At 38.2% G+C, this 22,445-nt stretch overlaps 1 protein-coding gene across 17 annotated transcripts in view; it reads left to right on the forward strand.

The window, feature by feature from the left end:
* The window catches only part of LOC133560140 (ELKS/Rab6-interacting/CAST family member 1-like), a 203,892-nt gene that overhangs the window by 87,672 nt on the left and 93,775 nt on the right, over positions 1 to 22,445 (forward strand). For 11 of the 17 annotated variants that reach the window (XR_009808389.1, XR_009808391.1, XR_009808392.1 and 8 more), the window contains one exon: positions 9,383 to 9,394. The exons of the other annotated variants lie outside the window; for them this stretch is intronic. Coding sequence is in view for 8 of the 11 variants with exons in the window: in XM_061912308.1 (XP_061768292.1) it covers positions 9,383 to 9,394 (12 nt within the window). In the remaining 3 variants the exon portion in view is untranslated. The remainder of the gene's footprint in view (positions 1 to 9,382; positions 9,395 to 22,445) is intronic. 17 annotated transcript variants of the gene reach the window in all.

A 22,445-nucleotide genomic window follows, 5' to 3' on the forward strand; every position in this document is an offset into this window, starting at 1 on the left:
TAAGTGTGAAATTATTAACACATTACCGTAAAATATCAAATAATATTATTTAGCTCATTCACGTAAGAGACTAGACATAAAATAATTCATCGGATTTAGCAATTAGGAGTGACAGATTGTTTGGTAAACGTATAGCATGTTCTATATGTTATAGTTATTTGAATGACCCTTACCATAATCCATCCATTTATGACCCTTACCATAATCCATCCATCTATCCATCCATCTTCTTCCGATTATCCGAGGTCGGGTCGCGGGGGCAACAGCCTAAGCAGGGAAACCCAGACCTCCCTTTCCCCAGCCACTTCTTCTAGCTCTTCCCGGGGGATCCCGAGGCGTTCCCAGGCCAGCCGGGAGACATAGTCTTCCCAACGTGTCCTGGGTCTTCCCCGTGGCCTCCTACCGGTTGGACGTGCCCTAAACACCTCCCTAGGGAGGCGTTCGGGTGGCATCCTGACCAGATGCCCGAACCACCTCATCTGGCTCCTCTCGATGTGGAGGAGCAGTGGCTTTACTTTGAGTTCCTCCCGGATGACAGAGCTTCTCACCCTATCTCTAAGGGAGAGCCCCGCCACACGGCGGCGGAAACTCATTTCGGCCGCTTGTACCCGTGATCTTATCCTTTCGGTCATGACCCAAAGCTCATGACCATAGGTGAGGATGGGAACATAGATCGTCCGGTAAATTGAGAGCTTTGCCTTCCGGCTCAGCTCTTTCTTTACCACAACGGATCGGTACAACGTCCGCATTACTTATATTATTACCATAATATGTTACGTTAACATACCAGGCACCTTCTCAGCTGGTTATTTATGCGTCACATAACGTACACTTATTCAGCCTGTTGTTCACTATTCTTTATTTATTTTAAATTGCCTTTCAAATGTCTATTCTTCGTGTTGGGTTTTATCAAATAAATTTCCCCCAAAATTTCGTCTTATTCTCCGGTGCGACTTTTATGTTTTTTTTCTTCTCCTTATTATGCATTTTCGGCAGGTGTGACTTATACTCCGGAACGACTTATACTCCAAAAAATATGGTATTTATAATCAATTCAATCTTGCCTTCTTCGTTTACAATTTGCCCATTAGTGACATTTTCCCCTTTGGTGACGTCAGGAAATATCTCCATATATGGTCAAGTTTTACCCGATGAGCTTTGCGCGAGTCCACCATGTAGTCTGACGTTTTTGTCTATAAGTTCCTTCTTTTTCTCTACCCTCTTGTTGTGGGGCAGACTGGCTCATACATGCACATGAATCCTCCACTGTTTCCAATTCTAACACAAAGTAGCGTATAGTTCTAACTTGTGTCTGTAAGAATGCCTAATATGGAAGCGCAATAAACTACAACATGGCTGACAGGGAGAAGAGGCAGTAAGGAGGCACATAAATAAGACAAAAAACAGCGACTCCTGAGGAGACGGTCAGAAAGCATCTTGAAGATGGTCTGTAAAACATAATCCTTGCAACATTTTGACCTAAGAACCACCATTACATGTTATGTAGACCACAAAGAAGTATTTTCAATTTAGAAAAACATGAGATGACCCTTTTTAGTAAAAACGTAATGATACAAAAATACATATGAATTAATTACGGTTGTCAAACAATAACAATATCTATTCTTGATTTACCATATTTTGTTCGTAGTGAAGTCATAATTACTTGCAATTAATCGCAAGTACAAGGCCAAATTTAGGCTGAGGGGCATTTTTTTGTAGGAATAAAAATTTAACAAAAACAAAGCAAAAATGGGGGTACTACACCTATGAGGCAAAATGTAATGAAGAAATGTTGATACTAATAAATAAATACAACACCGTTTTTTTCTCTCTAAAGTAGGGCTGTTAAAAACGGGTAAACACGTAATTATACACAAAAAATGATCGCATCAATGAATTATGTATATGCATAAAGTATAGTAATCACGCAATTTCTTTTTTCTGCACTTGCTCCTCTACCTTAAACGTGGAAGGGTTGTTATATGTCAGTGATCAGGTCAGTAATATGTCAGTGCAAAGATGAGTTAGGAGACTTTGATTGTTTTATTACCTAAACCAAGGGTGTCAAACGTACGGCCCGCGGGCCGAAGAGGTTTTATCCGGCCCGTAGGATGAGTTTGCTAAGTATAAAAATAAGATAGAATACTATTAACCGCAACATGTAAGTGTAAAAAAACCCCAACAACATTATGATTTGTACATTTTCAGAATGTGCTTATTTTATTTTTAAACACAGAAAACAATCCGGAGTTGTCTTTATTTTTAAGTTATCATGCCATAATTTTACCAGTCCGGTCCACTGGGGGGTAGATTTTTCTCCATGTGTCCCCCGATCTAAAATGAGATTGACACACCTTATCTAAACCATTACTGGACGGTGGACATTAAATAAAACTGTTACCAAGTTTTGAGCAAACAAATGTATTATATTCAAGTAGTCTAAAATATGTTTTTAAAATGTTGTTGAATGATATTTTGGTAATAAAATTGCATTTGTGTCCAAATTTTTTTTTTACGTGAGTTTAAATTGAGCAAGCAAGTAATAGTCTGTGATTTATCATGAATAATCCAAATTCAAAAGTGTAATAATTCGGATTTTAAAAATAAATTATCACTAGACATCACTTCTTTAAACATATACAACCTTTTTTTTTTAAGAAAATATCAAAATGGCCCCCTGCGTCCTTGCATTTTTCAGCATGAGGCCCTAGTTTGGCCAGCTTGCGAGTTTCATTGGTGAGGCGAAAGATGTTTACAAATAAACCAAGGCCTCCGCGTTAAATGTCTGCAGTCATCAGAGCTTCCGTAGACATGTGCGCTGCTGCCTTGTAGTTCACTGAAACTACATTTCCCATAATCTTTGCACATTGTTTACATTTTTATGTCATGGCGTCCTGCACTGACGATGAAGAAGTAGAGCCGCTCTGCCTGCTGGCTTTGTAGAACTGTAAAATAAAAGGACGGTGGTATCCGGTGGTATCTGCAGCCAGAGACGAACAAAGAACTCACTATTCCCTCTCAGGGGTGAGTCGTGGAAAATTTTACATTTCTAAACCGGCCTGATGTTAACTGTATGATGTGACCAATGTCACAATCAATGCGAGTCCATGTAAAAAATATATGTGTGATACAGTGCGAGGAACAGAGTTTGCGCGGTCATTAAATCGGGCTTAGGGCGCGGAGACGGAACATACGCTTAAAGGAGTCTGCAGAGAGCTACGAGTATGTTTTGGCCTTCAGTGTTCACAAAGGAGACTTAATTACAGGACAACAATTTCTAGCTCTGGTTTCTCCTTGGCACTTTGGCTAGCGGTTGCCATGTCTAACAATAGGCAGTTTAAAGGCCTTCTGAAATGAGATTTTCTTATTTAAACGGGGATAGTAGGTCCATTCTATGTGTCATACTTGATCATTTCGCGATATTGCCATATTTTTGCTGAAAGGATTTAGTAGAGAACATCCAGGATAAAGTTCGCAGCAGGAGAAAAGCCCTGCCTCTACCGGAAGTCACAGACGATGACGTCACACGTGTGGGGGCTTCTCACATATTCACATTGTTTTAATGGGAGCCTCCAAGAAAAAGTGCTATTCGGACCGAGAAAACGACAATTTCCCCAGTAATTTGAGCGAGGATGAAAGATTCGTGTTTGAGGATATTGATAGCGACGGACTAGAAAGAAAACAAAAAAAAACGTGATAGCATTGGGATGTATTCCGATGTTTTTAAACACATTTACTAGGATAATTCTGGGAAATCCCTTATCTTTCTATTGTGTTGATAGTGTTTTAGTGAGTTTAACAGTACCTGATAGTCGGAAGTGTACGTCCACGGGCGGGTGTTGACGCGCAGTGTCTCGGGGAAGTCGACGGCAGCTGTACGGGAGGCGCAAGCTCAGCTGATATCCGGTAAGTGGCGACTTTTTAACCACAATTTTCTCACCGAAACCTGCTGGTTGACAAGTGGTCGGGATCCATGTCCGCTGCTATCCATAGTAAAGTTTCAACTCCGTGAAATTTAAACAAGGAATCACCGCGTGTTTGTGTGGCTAAAGGCTAAAGCTTCCCAACTCCATCTTTCTACTATGACCTCTCCAATATTAATTGAACAAATTGCAAAAGATTCAGCAACACAGATCTCCAAAATACTGTGTAATTATGCGGTTAAAGCAGACGACTTTTAGCTGTGTGTGTGTGCAGCGCTCATATTCCCAACAGCCCGTGATGTCACGCGTACACGTCATCATTACGCAACGTTTTCAAGAAAAAAGTCCCGGGAAATTTAAAAATGCAATTTAGTAAACTAAAAAGGCCGTGTTGGCATGTGTTGCAATGTTAATATTTTATCATTGATATATAAACTATCAGACTGCGTGGTGGGTAGTAGTGGGTTTCAGTGGGCCTTTAACTTCCTGTCCCTCATCATTAGAGATTTCGGTACACTTCTTTAGCATGCCAAATGTCCTGCACAGAGAAGTCCATGTATTGTTCCAGCCCTAATTGTTCTACTTAGCACTTAACAGGAATGCCTTCAAACTACTATGTTGTTTGTGTCTATTTCTTAGCTGATGTACTAATTTCCTTGTTTGTTACTTTGTGTTCTGAAAAAACCTTGTAGAAAAGTCCACATGAAAAAGATCAGTGGACGTATTTACCCAAAGCTCAGACATCCTTTCTTGACGTGTCCGTTTGAGGTTTTTCTTCACGCTCGGACAGTAAAAGTAATGGCTGTTAACGATCCCAGGACATTATTTTCAAACGCCTGGCCGACAAAAATATGAAGCTATTTATATTTCAAGCAGCCCCCGACTTCCAATTAGTGTGCGTGTTTTAATGATTTATTTGCTCTGAAGTGTGGCGTCGCACCCTGGAATGAAGGCTCAGACCTCCGCCAAAGTGGAACAGACCCAACTCTGCACAGAATTCATGCATGTGAGCGAATGTTGTCGCTTTCCACTGACACTGTTTGCCGAAGTCCTGGATCCACACCAATAATTTACAGGCTTTTCCTTGGCTCGTGCTCCATTCCTCCTCGCATTTTCAGATAAATCAATTTAGCAGTTTTTCATAGGAGTTTTCTAGATAACACATAAAACAATAATGGCGGATATTTTAAGAAAAGACTGGATCGGAAGACTAGGACACATCCATTCCTCTGGTGAACTCCTGACTTCCATATTGCCATGCGGGTTCAATAAGGCAAGACATGGTCCTGCCTGCTGTAAATCCAACTGTTCTAAAGAGCTGCTGGCCTATTTATTTCGAGTAACAAGGATGGTAATTGGAGCGGACGGAGTGACTTCACACTCGGGGGAAATGGAGCTGAAAAATCTGCCCTGATGGCCAAAATAAAAGATTTTGGACAGCAGAGCGGAAAACAAAGCGGGGCAGCGACGCAGGAGAATGCAGAGGAAAAAGGTGGTGAGGGAAAGAGCAAAAGACATTGGGGGCGGCTTGGCGCAGATGGTAGAGTGGCCCTGCCAGCAACTTTAGGGTTCCAGGTTCGTTTCCAGCATCCGCCATCCTACTCACGGTCGTTGTGTCCTTGGGCAAGTCACTTCACCCTTGCACTTGATGACTGGCGGTTAGCGCCTTGCATTGCAACTTCCGCCATGCAGTAAATGTGTGTGTGTGAATGGGTGAATATGACGTATAATGTAAAGCGCTTTGGTTATCATTTCAGGCATAGTAAACCACTATACAGTGGGGCAAAAAAGTATTTAGTCAGCCACTGATTGTGCAAGTTCTCTCATTTAAAATGATGAATTTTCATCATAGGTACACTTCAACTGTGAGACAGAATGTGAAAAAAAATCCAGGAATTCACATTGTAGGAATTTTAAAGAATGTATTTGTAAATTATGGTGGAAAATAAGTATTTGGTCAACCATTCAAAGCTCTCACTGATGGAAGGAGGTTTTGCCTCAAAATCTCACGATACATGGCCCCATTCATTCTTTCCTTAACACGGATCAATCGATCTGTCCCCTTAGCAGAAAAACAGCCCCAAAGCATGATGTTTCCATCCCCATGCTTCACAGTAGGTTTGGTGTTCTTGGGATGCAACTCAGTACTCTTCTTCCTCCAAACACGACGAGTTGAGTTTGCACCAAAAAGTTCTATTTTGGTTTCATCTGACCACATGACATTCTTCCAATCCTCTGCTGTATCATCCATGTATCCATTTTGGTATAAACTCAATTCGTCGTGTTTGTAGGAAGAAGAATACTGAGTTGCATCCCAAGAACACCATACCTACTGTGAAGCATGGGGGTGGAAACATCATGCTTTGGGGCTGTTTTTATGCTAAGGGGACAGGACGATTGATCCGTGTTAAGGAAAGAATGAATGAGGCCATGTATCGAGAGATTTTGAGCCAAAACCTCCTTCCATCAGTGAGAGCTTTGAATGTTTGACCAAATGCTTATTTTCCACCATAATTTACAAATAAATTCTTTAAAATTTCTACAATGTGAATTCATGGATTTTTTTCACATTCAGTCTCTCACAGTTGAAGTGTACCTATGATGAAAATTACAGACCTCTGTCATCATTTTAAGTGGGAGAACTTGCACAATCGGTGGCTGACTAAATACTTTTTTGCCCCACTGCCACTGTATAAATACAGTCCATTTACTATTCACATGAGCGTGTAGATAAGGACAGTAGTCTATATTTAGAATAGTCAGTGTACAGCTCATATAGTGGTATAGATTGACGAGCCACCAAATATGAGTCAACACAAGGGAGTACACCTCAATGGTAATGTGACTACAATTGTTATCTTACTGCTGTAATCCTCTTAGCCTTGGAATTGAGCAGAGATTCGCATTTTTCTTACTGGAATTCATCTTTCATTCCTATGTGATGATGTCACTGGTGGAGCTCCTGGATATTAGACACCTTATTTTCTTCCGTGTGAGGATGCTTAACAGGTGCACTGCTGGGTTCTGGTGTGGAGGAGACATACTTGTCCACTGCATCACCTACAGCTTCCTCAGTAAAACACTTGATCATCTTGAAGGTGCACTTACGATCAGATCATGGCGCTACCACCACGATGGCTTGACTGTAGGCATAACACATTTAATCACTTGTGTTCTGGTCCGATATGAATATCGACTATTGTTGGTCTGTCGCCAGCAATAAACAAGTATGAAAGATATGTGATTGCATGTGGTTAAAACCCCGGCAGAGTTATACCAAAGACTATAAAAATGGGACCCATTACCTCTCTGCTTGGCATTCAGCATCAAGGGTTGGAATTAGGGGTTGAATCACCAAAAAATGATTCCCGAGCAAGGCCACCGCTGCTGTTCACTGCTCCCCTCACCTCCCAGGGGGCGGAACAAGGGGATGGGTCAAAGGCAGAGAGTAATTTCACCACACCTAGTGTGTGTGTGACTATCAGTGGTACTTTAACTTTAAAATATGCGATATAATGTCTGATACAAGCTGACCTTCAGTGTGTTTACTTGTGCAAAGCTGGAGAGCCAGTTAACATCTAAATGGTTTCCAATAAGCACACAAAGTTGGTCTTTTCTTCTATTTTAGTCAAGTAATTTACAACAGGTACACATGGTAGGCTGTATGCTATTAGGAGCAGCCAAGCAAACAATAGTACACAAGCTAGACATACTTAATAATAATATCAATCAATCAATCAATCAATGTTTATTTATACAGCCCCAAATCACAAATGTCTCAAAGGACTGCACAAATCATTACGACTACAACATCCTCGGAAGAACCCACAAAAGGGCAAGGAAAACTCACACCCAGTGGGCAGGGAGAATTCACATCCAGTGGGACGCCAGTGACAATGCTGACTATGAGAAACCTTGGAGAGGACCTCAGATGTGGGCAACCCCCCCCCTCTAGGGGACCGAAAGCAATGGATGTCGAGCGGGTCTAACATGATACTGTGAAAGTTCAATCCATAGTGGCTCCAACACAGCCGCGAGAGTTCAGTTCAAGCGGATCCAAGACAGCAGCGAGAGTCCCGTCCACAGGAAACCATCTCAAGCGGATCAGCAGCGTAGAGATGTCCCCAACCGATACAGGTGAGCGGTCCATCCTGGGTCCCGTCGAGCGGTCCATCCTGGGTCTCGACTCTGGACAGCCAGTACTTCATCCATGGTCATCGGACCGGACCCCCTCCACAAGGGAGGGGGGGACATAGGAGAGAGAAAAGAAGCGGCAGATCAACTGGTCTAAAAAGGAGGTCTATTTAAAGGCTAGAGTATACAGATGAGTTTTAAGGTGAGACTTAAATGCTTCTACTGAGGTAGCATCTCGAACTGTTACCGGGAGGGCATTCCAGAGTACTGGAGCCCGAACGGAAAACGCTCTATAGCCCGCAGACTTTTTTTGGGCTCTAGGAATCACTAATAAGCCGGAGTCTTTTGAACGCAGATTTCTTGCCGGGACATACGGTACAATACAATCGGCAAGATAGGCTGGAGCTAGAACAATACTGTAGTCTAAAACTCAAATTTGTCAACATAAACAAGTATTAAATAATTTAGTTACATATTACTTACACATACAGTCTCCAAGGCAGACTTGCAATAGAAAACATGCAGTAATAAACGTGTCTGCATCATGGGCTTAACTTGAATTAATTTTTGTGACCACTAGGTGTCGCTAAAAAACCCAATTAGAACTCCACTTCAACTTAAAGACAGCATAAATCTATTCCAGACTGTTAATAATAAATTGGTCAGTGTTTTTCATTCCTACCTTTGTTCTCTGTTTGACTCATTTCACTTGATTAAACCTTTTCTATCATTTTTCTACAGAAAATAATACAAGTATGTCATGATTCCTGCTGCTATTCTTTTAGATAATTGTTTGTATCAGCCTAGTTGTCCTGCTATTTAAACTACAATATATTTGAGTGGATAGTGAACTGCTATTCAAGCTGTACACTGACTTATCCAAACTGTAGATATTGCTATAGTAGATACTGCAGGTACACACTTACAAACACACTCGAATACTCAATGTTCAATTTTCATGGGGATTGAAAAGGGTAAAAGTTGACATTGTAAGAACAAATGCATTGTGACAGATGGTGTTATGGTTACTTTTACCTTTTAGGCTTCTCAGGTGTCTTTCTGGTCATCCAAGAGAAGTTTTAAGGTGAAGTGAAGGGAGAGCTCTTGAAAGTATACTTAAACGTCCTAAGTGTCCGTCCTGTCCCTTTATAATATTATTTATTTGTGATGTATGTTCCTGCCTGTGACTGTCTCACTGTCACTGATATATGTCCCATAATTCATCTTTGAAGAGTGATCAAGGTCGCTAACTTCGTGCTATCTTTCTGTCTCACCTTTTCCTCTCCTTCGCTTTCTTACATCTTCTTCACGGCGCTTCAAAGTCTTGCCTCCAGGTTAGTAAGTACGGCATGTCTGCTCCTTATTTATTGTCCTTAATCACCTGGCGTGCATCTTGGTCTCAATCCATTCGTATTTCATCGAGTACTTCATAGTTTCATATCGTGTCATTTTTTAAAGATGTTTTTTGTTTCTTTAAACATTTGTGTTAACCAATGAGCTGCTTGACGGTTTAGTTTCTTTCAGCTAGTAGTATCCAGCATTAAAGTAAACATTGGTTTTTGTTTCTCTCTTATTTTCCACTTTTAACGTCTAAACATGAACTTTTGTTTCCTGTCCACTTTTGCTCTGCTCTTGTTTTGGTTGTTTTTTGTTTTTATCTGCATCTTTTTTCTTTTATTTGACGCAAGGAACTCTGACATCATTGTTTCTGTTGCTCGCATTAAGAATTGTTAAACTGCTGTTTTCCTTTGCAGTTGTTTCCAGGTGCTGTCGAAAAAGTTGCTGTTTTGTAGTCCTTAATTATTTTAGTTTTTGTCATATTTACATTCAATAGCTCTAGTCTATTGTGAACATGCTTAAAGGGGAACTGCACTTGCTTTGGAATCATGAGAGACAAGAAGACAAAAGTTGTTGTTTACCACTTTTGCTTCGCTCTTGTTTCGGTTGTTTTTATCTGCATCTTCTTTCTTTTATTTGACGCAACGAACTCTGACATCATTGTTTCTGTTGCTTGCATTAAGAATTGTTCAACTGCTGTGTTGCTCTGCAGTTGTTTCCAGGTGCTGTCGAAAAAGTTGCTGTTTTATAGTCCTTGATTCTTTTACTTTTTGTCATATTCAATAGCTTTAGTGTATTGTGAACATGCATGGGAACTGCACTTGTTTTGGAATCATGAGAAACAAGAAGACAAAAGTCGTTTTTTTTCTTTGCTTTCTAACATGTAAAAATTGGTTCGTTTTTGGCAGCTAGCATTGCAGCTAATGGATACACTCAATTCTATATCTAAATCACTTTAAAATGCATTTAAAAACTGTCAAAAATACTTTATTTATGTTCCGTAACTTGTATAATAACCAAACTGTAGCGACATTGTTATTGTAAGAGCGAACACTGAGGAACTCTTTTTCTAACAAATCGGCATGTGGAGTTAGCTGTAAAAGAGATAAGCTAGCAACTGCGTCAATACGAAACACAATTGAGTTTGTAAAGCACAACACAATGCGATAAGACACCAATCCGTACAGACTGAAAAACATGAACAATCAAATCACAGTTTCTTCAAAGTTTTAGCCCACATTACAAGTTTTGTTTGTACACATCTAGCCAGACAGCGTGTGTACTGTAGTTGTACAGTGATGTGCTGCATGTATCATGATCAATATTAAAGTGTGACTCACACAATGGACAGTTGTGCGTTTGGTCCAGCTGGCAGGGGATGTTTTTCCCAGTTTATTTGGGTAAGCACTCCATTTATGTCAAAATAGCATGGCTTTTGCAGCTTCGAGGCATCCTCGCTCTCTCGTCTTTAGTCTGCTCAAACATCTTAAAAAAGCATGAAGGAAGACTTCATGCTTTCTTCTAGAAGCTGTAGTTCATCCTCTCTACATTCAGCTTTAAAAAGATAAGATTGTGAATCCTCATTTGTTTAAAAATAGTTGTCTTCTTTGTCAGTTACCATGTCTGCCATGATTAGAAAATGCACACGCCTTTGTGTCCAGAAGTCGGAAGTGCACTATGGAAACGAAAAATTAATGCTCGGAAGAAAACATTGATTAAAATGATCAAAATGCGGTAAATATTGTACATATTACATATTGTTATGGATGTATCTAATACTACATTATTTATAGACTTGCAGCGTGTATATAAAATGTTGATGGAGGGGTTTAAAGTTGTTTTAGAGGGCTTTGAAGGTTACAACAGTGACTCTAACCGCATCTTCCCAAGCGTTTTTTGTCATCTTTAAAATCCTGAAAAAAAGACATATAGGTATGTGATCTTGTTTCATAATGATTGTAAACGATAGGCAAAATTCCAAAGAAAAGTGCAGTTCCCCTTTAACAGACCTACAATAAATGCAGGAAATCAGGATAAGTAATCAGATCCTGTGGTCTTTATTAAATTGTAATAAAATACATAAGTATCAGATGGATAACAGACACTGTTCAATAAAAAAAAATGCAATTAATACATTCAGGATAAAATATATCAGACACTGGCTGTCCTTGAATAATAATAGATACATTAATTAATTCAAGATAAATATCAAACACAATGCATTAATTCAGGATACATTGTATCAGATATTGTGGTATACAATGAATAATATTATAATAAATGAATTCAGGATAAATTATATCAGGTACTGTGGTATTCAATACATTGTAATAAATACATGAATTCAAGATACATATGAAACGCTTTGAATAATAATACATTAAATGAATTCAGGATCAATTATATCCGACAATATGGTATTTGATAAATTATAATTAAATAAAGGAATGTAGTATTATTACGATACATTCAGTTAAAATTATATGAATTCTGGGTGAATGATTTAAGACACTTTGGTATTCATTAGATCATAACAACAATATGAGTTGCCAATTTTCCAACAAATAAATTCAGTTCTGCACATCAACTATCAAATGTAGTCCTGTTTTAAATACTTTTTTTTAAATAAGCTAAATAACCCAAGCAGCATTATCTAACCTTTTCCAGAACGACTTCCACACATCCCTTGGTGTTAATTTTGTGTGAACTCTATGCAATAAACACACACCAGCCTGATCAAATATTTATACAGGACTCCAAATGCAATATTAATCTCACCTTCACACTGGGTGTCTGGATATCAGCAGAGTGCTAATGGAGTAGGTAGAAAAGTTGTCATGTTGACTTTTTAGCTCAGTAAAGTTTTTTAGGCATGTGTGTAATGTGGTTAGTTATACAGTAAATATATAGATAGGAATGTTTGAGGCTTTTGCAGAGTTCTAAGAGTTGTCAACAAGTTTATTTATGTTAACATTGCACACGTTTTAATGCATCACTAAACATTTGCGTGTGTGGTCTCATACAATATGCAAAACAGAGCAGCTCGTGTTTCATATGTCAGTTAAAGGGCGATAGATGGGGGCTAACGTTACACAGATATCACATTAGCAGGATTTTTGGATGAGTAACGTAAAGGAAACTTTCAATTCAGCATTAATGATGTTATTTAGGCTTGCTGGCATGTTCTTACAGAGTGTACAGACATTTGAAGTGAACTGGCCTATGTACAAACCCCGTTTCCATATGAGTTGGGAAATTGTGTTAGATATAAATATAAACGGGATACAATGATTTGCAAATCCTTTTCAACCCATATTCAATTGAATGCACTACAAAGACAAGATATTTGATGTTCAAACTCATAAACTTTATCTTTTTTTGCAAATAATAATTAACTTAGAATTTCATGGCTGCAACATGTGCCAAAGTAGTTGGGAAAGGGCATGTTCACCACTGTGTTACATCACCTTTTCTTTTAACAACACTCAATAAACGTTTGGGAACTGAGGAAACTAATTGTTGAAGCCTTGAAAGTAGAATTCTTTTCCATTCTTGTTTTATGTAGAGCTTCAGTCGTTCAACAGTCCGGGTCTTGTTGTCGTATTTTATGCTTCATAATGCGCCACACATTTTCGATGGGAGACAGGTCTGGACTGCAGGCGGGCCAGGAACGTAACCACACTCTTTTTTTACAAAGCCTCGCTGTTGTAACACTTGTCTTGCTGAAATAAGCAGGGTCATCCATGATAACGTAGCTTGGATGATAACATATGTTGTTCCAAAACCTGCATGGACCATTCAGCATTAATGGTGCCTTCACAGATATGTAAGTTACCCATGCCTTGGGCACTAATACACCCCCATACCATCACAGATGCTGGCTTTACAACTTTGCGCCTATAACAATCCGAATGGTTATTTTCCTCTCTGTTCTGCAGGACACAACGTCCTCTGTTTCCAAATATAATTTGAAATGTGGACTCGTCAGACCATAGAACACCTTTCCACTTTGCATCAGTCCATCTTAGGTGAGCTCGGGCCCAGCCAAGCCGGAGGCGTTTCAGGATATTGTTGATAAATGGGTTTGGCTTTGCATAGTAGAGTTTTAACTTGCACTTACAGATGTAGCGACAAACTGGAGTTACTGACAGTGGTTTTATGAAGTGTTCCTGAGCCCATGTGGTGATATCCTTTACACACTGATGTCGGTTTTTGATGCAGTACCGCCTTAGGGATCAAAAGTCCGTAATATCATCGCTTACGTGCATTGATTTCTCTAGATTCTCTGAACTTTTTATTTTATTTTACGGACCGTAGATGGTAAAATCCCAAATTCCTTGCAATAGCTCGTTGAGAAATGTTGTTCTAAAACTGTTTAACAATTTGCTTACAAAGTGGTGACCCTCACCCCATTGTTCTTTGTGAATTACTTAGCATTTCATGGAAGCTGCTTTTATACCCAATCATGGCACCCAACTGTTCTCAATTAGCCTGCACACCTGTGGGGAGTTACATATAAGTGTTTGATGAGCATTCCTCAACTTTATCAGTATGTATTGCCACCTTTCCCGACGTCTTTGTCACGTGTTGCTGGCATCAAATTCTAAAGTTAATGATTATTTGCAAAAAAAAAAATGTTTATGACTTTCAACAAGAAAAATCTGTTGTCTTTGTAGCATATTCAACTGAATATGGGTTGAAAATGATTTGCAAATAATTGTATTCCGTTTATATTTACATTTAACACAATTTCCCAACTCATATGGAAATGGGGTTTGTACAATCTGCTCAGTATCTAAAACATATATATGTATATTTTAAGAAAAAATAATCCATGCAGTTTATTTGTGTCACAGGCCAATAAAGAAACAATCTGCGAGCCACAAAATGTCCTCTATGCCGCAGCTTTGACACCAATAAAGTACATGCCCGTATAAACCCGAACAAACCAGGCAGATGTGATTAGCAAAATAAGAATCAAGACGCAGCTTTGATGAAACTCCTCATGTATTTTTCATAGCGTCTTAAATGCTGCATGAAGCTGGGGAAGGGGGGCCTTCATGGACGTCTTCCAGTAGGGACATTCCTGACTGTTTATGAGCTGTTACAAGCACTTGTGGCGTGTTTAGCTTGAAAAGTATTGCAAAAAATCTTGTTTTTAATCACTGTAGTTTTTATTGCACATTTTTTGGCACAAAACACAGCATGAAATGAAAACAACTTACAATAAGACGAGTGCAATTATTGCAGTTTTGTTTTGGAAATCTATCAAAACAAAGTTTTGTTTATCAAGTTAGATATTATGTTGTTGTCTAGCCTGTGCATTCCCCCATATCCTTGTTTTAGGATCTTTACCAAGTATCGTTCCTTCGCTTGTACGTTTTCTTTCTCTGCTGTAAATGTCCCAAGTACAGTGCATTTGGAAAGTATTTAAAGCGCTTCACCTGTTCCACATTTATTTATGTTACAGCCTTTTTCAAAAATGGAATACATTATTTTTTGTTCTCAAAATTCTACACACTACCCATTAGGGGTGTGGGAAAAAATCAATTTGAATATGAATCGAATCGTTTGTTGTGCAATTCAGAATCGATCCTCATTTTTTTTAAAATCGATTTTTTTAATTTTATTTATTTTTTTAATCAATCCAACAAACCACTACACAGCAATACCATAACAATGCAATCCAATTCGAAAACCCAACCTGACCCAGCAACACTCAGAACTGCAATAAACAGAGCAATTGAGAGGAGACACAAACACGACACAGAACAAACCAAAAGTAATGAAACAAAAATGAATATTATCAACAACAGTATCAATATTAGTTATAATTTCAGCATAGCAGTGATTAAAAATCCCTCACTGACATTATCATTAGAAATTTATAAAAATAATAAAAAAGAACAATAGTGTCACAGTGGCGTACACTTGCATTGCATCTCATAAGCTTGACAACACACTGTGTCCAATGTTTTCACAAAGATAAAATAAGTCATATTTTTGGTTTGTTTAATAGTTAAAACAAATTTATGTTATTGCAATCAGTTGATAAAACATTGTCCTTTACAATTATAAAAGCTTTTTTTTTTTTTTTTTTAAATCTACTACTCTGCTTGCATGTCAGCAGACTGGGGTAGATCCTGCTGAAATCCTATGTATTGAATGAATACAGAATCCTTTTGAATCTGAAAAATATCGTTTTTGAATCGAGAATCGAATCGAATAAAAAAAAATAGATATATTATCGAATCGCGACCCCAAGAATCGATATTGAATCGAATCGTGGGACACCCAAAGATTCACGACCCTACAACCTACCCATAGTGATAACGTAGAAATATTGCTTTTCGAATTTTTTGCAAATGTAACAAAAACTAAGAAATAAAATGTACATAAGTACAGCCTTTTTGCAATAGTTTGTTGACGCACCTTTGGCAGCAATTACAGCCTCAGGTCTTTTTGAATAGGAGGCCACAAGCTTGGCACACCCATTTTTGGGCAGTTTCACTTATTCCTTTTTGCATCTCTCCAGCTGCATCAGATTGGATGGGAAGCATTGTTGCACAGTCATTTTAAGATATTCCCAGAGATGTTCTAACAGATTCAAGTCTCGGCTGTGGCTAGGCCACTCGAGGACATTTAGAGAGTTGTCCTGAAGCCATTCCTTTGATATCTTGGCTGTGTGCTTAGGGTTGTTGTCCTGCTGAGAGATTAACGGTCGCCCCAGTCTGAGTTCAAGTGCTCTACAGCAGATTTTATCCAGTATGTCTCTGTGCCTTGCTGCCGGTGAAAAACATCTCCACAGCAGGATGCTGCCACGACCATGCTTCACTGACTATGTTTCTATGCACTAAATTAGTTTGATTTCTCAAATAGTTTGGTAATTTTGTACTTTCACACGTATGAAGTCCCAGTGTCCATGCGCACTCTCTAATGCAGGTGTGTCCAAACTATGCCCCACAGGCTAATTGCGACCTGCCAGTGTCTTCAATTTGGGCCTTCAAACATAAGCAATATAACACGGAGCGTTATATTCATATCATGTACAAATAATTAGCGGTCTGAAAGCTATCATTTTGTAGCCGTCTGGTGGCTAATGACAGTAACTCAACCATTAATTGTACTTTTAGGGAAAAACATCATAGCATTATATGACCCAATCCAAACAACCTTCCCTAGTCATGGTGCATTAAAACAAAAATAATCAACGAGCACAAACATTTAGGGGGGGATGGCATGGCGCAGTTGGGAAAGTGGCCGTGCCAGCAACCTAGAGGGTTCCTGGTTCGATCCTCAGCTTCTACCAACCTAGTCACGTCCATTGTGTCCTTGAGCAAGGCACTTCCACGTGTCACGACCCCGTGGTTAGCGCCTTGCATGGCAGCTCCCGCCATCAGTATGTGAATGTGTGTGTGAATGGCTGAATGTAGAAATAGTGTGTCAAAGCGCTTTGAGTACCTTGAAGTTAGAAAACCGCTGTATACGTATAACTCATTTACCATTAAACATTTAACAAACATGGTCACATGTAACACAACCTACTCATTGAACTTTGTGGATATTATAACAAATGTCCAATCAACATTAAAAACAAAATCTAAATTACACCCATTTAAATCTATTACAAGGCATGATGGAAAAAAAAACACTCTCTCCACACTTATCCATGTTTGGCGTATTTTAGCTGCTTGATATTTCTGATTGATAAAAAAAAAAAAAAAAAACCTTAAGGAGGTTGTCACATAAATAAAGAAGGTAGGAGTTGAACTTTCACATACCGGTACTCTTAATAACCAATTATAATAATTACTAATTAAATATCCAGTATATTTTTATTACATATTGCTTATATATATAGCTAGATATATGGATGGATGGATGGTTGGATAGATAGATGGATAGATAGATAGATAGATAGATAGATAATGCGACTGTTGGTCCTACGCTTTGTGCCTCCCGTACACTGGGGTGTACTTATTTCCATAACAAGGCATTTGCGGCTCTTAACAAGTCCACAGCTCAGCTCTTGTTGTACCTGATGTCTGCTTTAATATTGTCTCCAATAGCTATGTTGATGTTAAATATTAGACAGCATCAAGAAATGATCTTAGGTTGCGTCGCAAACATGATGCTGCTGGCAAGAAGTTCTTGGTGTTGATGCGGGTCCGAAGCAAAGAAATACTGGCGGTAGAGAGTTGTTTCAAAGGAATTTTCGGATGCAGAATCATGGGAACAAAACTTTAGACTGTTTCGGAGTTTATTCACTAAGCTCTGTGGATTGATGGAAGGGGTTTTAAATCCAAAGAAAAAGACTGTTTGTGCTTCGATACCACTCCAGAGGGTTGCTATTGTTCTGGACAAGCTGGAATACAGAGTTGTTGCTAATCAGTTTGGAATGCACAAATGCTCCGCGAAGATGTTTGTGTACGCTTTCTTTTTTGCCTTTGATATACTGTACTTGCTTCTCTTCCATCTCACTCGTTTTTGTTCAGGAGTCTGAATTAAGCTGCATTCTCCATTGCCTTAGCTACCTCAGTTTCAGTTTCAGTTTAAGTTTATTTTCAGTCTAACAAAAACATATTCGAACATAGATCACGATTCAAAAATGAATAACATGACTGAAACAGGCAGAAGCAAAAAAGCTTATATGCCCAACATAAATTTTTTACATTCAATTAAGTTACCTTTTCTAATAATTCTGCAACACAAAAAGAAATATAGTCATTCAGCATCCACATTCAGGCTGCTCCCCAACAAATAATACAAAAATATGTACCTACACACATACACTTTTCTGTAAATAGATAAACATACATACCTTCTAAATACAACATTTAACCAAACAAACATACATTTCTAGTTCACATAACTTTTTAAAATACATTGTGACATGTTCTTTTTGAAATTAAATACTGAGTCACTCATTTTTATTTCTTTACCAACAGAATTCCACAAATTAACACCGAGAACAGATAAACATCTACGTTTAACCACTAGTCTTGCTTTTGCTAAAATAAACTTAGATTCATCTCTTAGATTGTATTTGCTGGTCTGTAGAGAGAAGTATTTTTGAATTCCTTCTGGAAGAGTATTTATTTTTGCTTTGAACATTATCTGTGTTATTTTGTAATAAACAATATCTTGAAATTTCATAAGTTTTGATTTAACAAATAATGGATGGGTATGGTCATAATATCCTGCTTTGTTTATTAGCCGTACAGCTTTTTTTTGCAGCTAAACAATATCATTAGTTATGGTTTTAAAAGTGGTTCCCCAGAGTTCTACACAGTATGTCATGTATGCAAGTATCAAAGTATAATAAATTGTTAACAAAGAATTATAATTAAGTAATTATTTAGTTTTATACAAAACACCAAGTGTTTTTGATATTTTTGTTTTTATATAATTTACATGTTGTCTCCATAATAATTTATAATCAATTATAACTCCCAAAAACTTAGTATCAAAGACACGCTCAATTTTATCTCCATTTATTTTAATACTTACTTCCTTAGATACCTCAGTTTTGGTACCAAATATCTTAAATTTAGTTTTAGCAATATTAAGTGATAATTTATTCATAACCTCCTTCAAAACCTCCTTAAATAAATTAATAAATAAATAATCTCCAATCGATTTACTTAAAATTATTCCATTCTTATCATTTGTAAATAAAATAAACAGTCTCCTACTTATTCCATTTGTTGCCTATTTTTTAATTAAGTGGTATCTGCGTTGAGATTGGCACATGTCCGATACGAAGGTTCCCCTCCGGCAGTACATACCCACTCGACACATCTGGTTTTCAATCGCATTATCGAGGTCTGTTAATCTGGTTTCTCAAAAGCCAAACATGATCCGATTAAGGTGTTTCCATGTGTTGTAAGATGGTTTCATAAAAAGCAAACAATTTGATAAATCAGACTAATTTAGTGCCTAGCAACATAGTCACTGTCGGGATTTTATCGGCCTGGTGATGAGCCGTGCCTGCTTTCCTCAAAACATGACTCATTGCATGCACGCCACAGAGTTTAATCTTTGTTTCATCAGACAGTAGAATTTTGTTTTTCATGGTCTTAAGAGTCTTTCAGGTGCATTTTGGCAAACTTTTACAAATGAATGGTTTCCGTCTGGCCACTCTATCATACAAGCCTGATTGGTAGATATTGTAGTTGCAGGGATGGTTGTCGCAGTTCTTCTCTCTCCACAGTGGAATGCTGTAGCGCTGACAGAGCGGTCGCATGCCTGACTAGGGCCCTTCTACCACGATCGCTCAGTTTAGATGGCTGGGAAACTTTAGGAAGAGTTCTGGTGGTTCCAAACTTCTTCTATTTACGGATAACAGAGGCCACTGTGCTCATTGGGACCTTAAAGACAGCAGATATTTTTCTGTTCCCTTTCTCAGTTTTTGTGCCTCAGGACAATCCTGTCTCGGAGGTCTATAGACAATTCCTTCTACTTCATTCTTGGTTTATTATACTCTGTCATACACTGTCAAGTACGGGACTTTACATATAGACAGATGTGTGCCTTTCCAAATAATGTCTAACCAACTAAATTTACTACAGGTGGACTCCAAATCTGCTGTAGTCACATCTCAAGGATGATCAGTTGAAACAGTATACACCTGATCTCACTTTTGAGCTTCATGGCAAAGGCTGTGAACACTTATGTACATGTGATGTATTAGTTTTGTTTAATTTTTTAGCAGTTTTCATTGTCATTATGAGGTATTGTGTGTAGAATTTTGTTGCGAAAATGAATTTATTGCAATTTGGAATTAGGCTGAAACATAACAAAATTTGGAAAAAGTGAAGGGTTGTAAATACTCTCTGGATGCACTGTACTTAATTGCGTGTGACACTACAATTTTATGCGCGACATTTTTCAACAATCAATTGTATATAGTTGTCCAAAATTGCATTATTTTATCACATTCCCCCCCAAAATGTGCATGGTTTTCATTCGTTTCTTTACATTAGGGCTGCACAATTATGACCAGAATAATTATCACAATTATTTTTATCAGTATTAAAATCACAACTATTACGGTAATTCCGATTCGGCATTAAGTTAGGTAAAACAGTGTTTCAAACAGGTCAACAATCAAGCCCGTGAACGCGACGTCATGTCACTCGTAGTCAAATAGTGGAATAAAAAGACTAAATAAAATAAAAAATGATCCTTGAAGTGTATTTAAAGAACAATATTTGTGTTTTTGTCATTATTGGTTTTAATATTTAATTGTTTTCCTATTATATAATGTTTTGTGGGTTCTTCCGAGGATGTTGTAGTGGTTTGTACAGTCCTTTGAGACATTTGTGATTTAGGGCCTTATAAATAAACATTGATTGATTGATTTTAGCTTTATTCATCCATTGTTGTTGTTTTTTGAAGCCATAAAATTAACATTTTGTGTTTGTTGTTATTTAGTGGACCAATTGTATTAACAAGAATGACTTTTCCTGTTACAGAATTTTTTAATGTTAATATTGCCCACGATCAGCCTTATTTAATCTCAGCAGTCAAAACCGAGATGGTGAAAAACGTGTGATCAATTGTGCAGCCCCAATCCACATCTTCTCCAACAAGGTATCTTTTTATGCAGTTTGGATTTTAAGGGCTGCCGCATTTAACAATTTACCTTTTATAATTATTCACAAAAAATTATCACATTAATCAAATACATAGGCAGATTAATCATGCAATTTGTTTTGACCCTAAATGCTCCTTTACCTCAACCATCAATGTTTACCTAAAAGGTGTGATGTTATATGTAAGTGATCAGGTCAATAATACGTCAGTGCAAAGATTAGTGATTGTTGTACTCAGGGACTAATTTCTTCCCAAAACACACCTGGCTGTCCTTTAGATAAAACTTTTTTTTTTTAAATGTTCATGTTAGACATTCTGACAATAACATTGCATTTGTGTCCAAATATTGGGGTATTTTAAAGTCAGTTAAACAATGTAAAGTAACAACCTGGGATTAATCATGATACATAAATTAAAAATAATACGTTCTTCTAAAACCTACTCAGTGGCCTCGTGGTTATAGTGTCCGCCCTGAGATCGGTAGGTCGTGAGTTCAAATCCCGGCCGAGTCATACCAAAGACTATAAAAATGGAACCTGTTACCTCCCTGCTTGGCACTCAGCATTAAGGGTTGGAATTTGGGGTTAAATCACCATAAAATGATTCCCGGCCGCGGCACCACTGCTGCCCACTGCTCCCCTCACCTCCCAGGGGGTTATCAAGGGTAATGGGTCAAATGCAGAGAATAATTTCGCCACATCTAGTATGTGTGTGACAATCATTGGTACTTTAACTTTAAAATAACTCCTTGTATCCCTGCAAAATGTACAGTATTATGCATATCATCTGTGATTCAAAACACATCTTCATGTCTTTTTTTATCCAGATGAAAATGAAATATGATATTAATTACCTCTGAGTCAAAGGTGTACATCTATCACTGGACTAACTGAAGAGAGCAAGCCGTAGGAAATACTGACGTTTTTTAACCTCTTTTAAAAGGTAAAAAAATGAATTTCAGGATGATTCACATCACAAGGCTGGAGGTATTCTAGCTCCCTGGAAGTCCAAATATGTTTTCACTAAGAAGTTATGATAACAATGGCTCGTAATGTTTTAACAGGTCAAGCACAAAATTTGCGAAACTGCACAAATACGATAAAAGGTTTTTGATATCTGGATTATTTACGCCCACCCTTGTGTGGTCTTTCACCCTGTTTCGTATTTCTTTGTCCTTTCTCAGCTGTGATTCGCTTGGAAGCTGTTAAAACCTTCCTAGCATTAGCGGCCGTCAGTAGATGTGCGTGTGCGTGCGTGAAAAGGTATTAAAGGTCCCGATGGAGACAAGCTGTGTGTGATAGCAGATTGTGTTGTGACGCAGCTCAACGTCTTCCAGGCATTTTAAATGACAGGGTGGAAGATTTAAGCTTTTCTCCATCCAGACAGTTGGATGCTTCCATGACTAATCTTCCTCCCAAGATCATGATTCAGGCGCTCATACTATGTACA

The sequence above is a fragment of the Nerophis ophidion genome, linkage group LG10 (assembly GCF_033978795.1).
Source record: "Nerophis ophidion isolate RoL-2023_Sa linkage group LG10, RoL_Noph_v1.0, whole genome shotgun sequence".
Classification (NCBI taxonomy): Eukaryota; Metazoa; Chordata; class Actinopteri; order Syngnathiformes; family Syngnathidae; genus Nerophis; species Nerophis ophidion.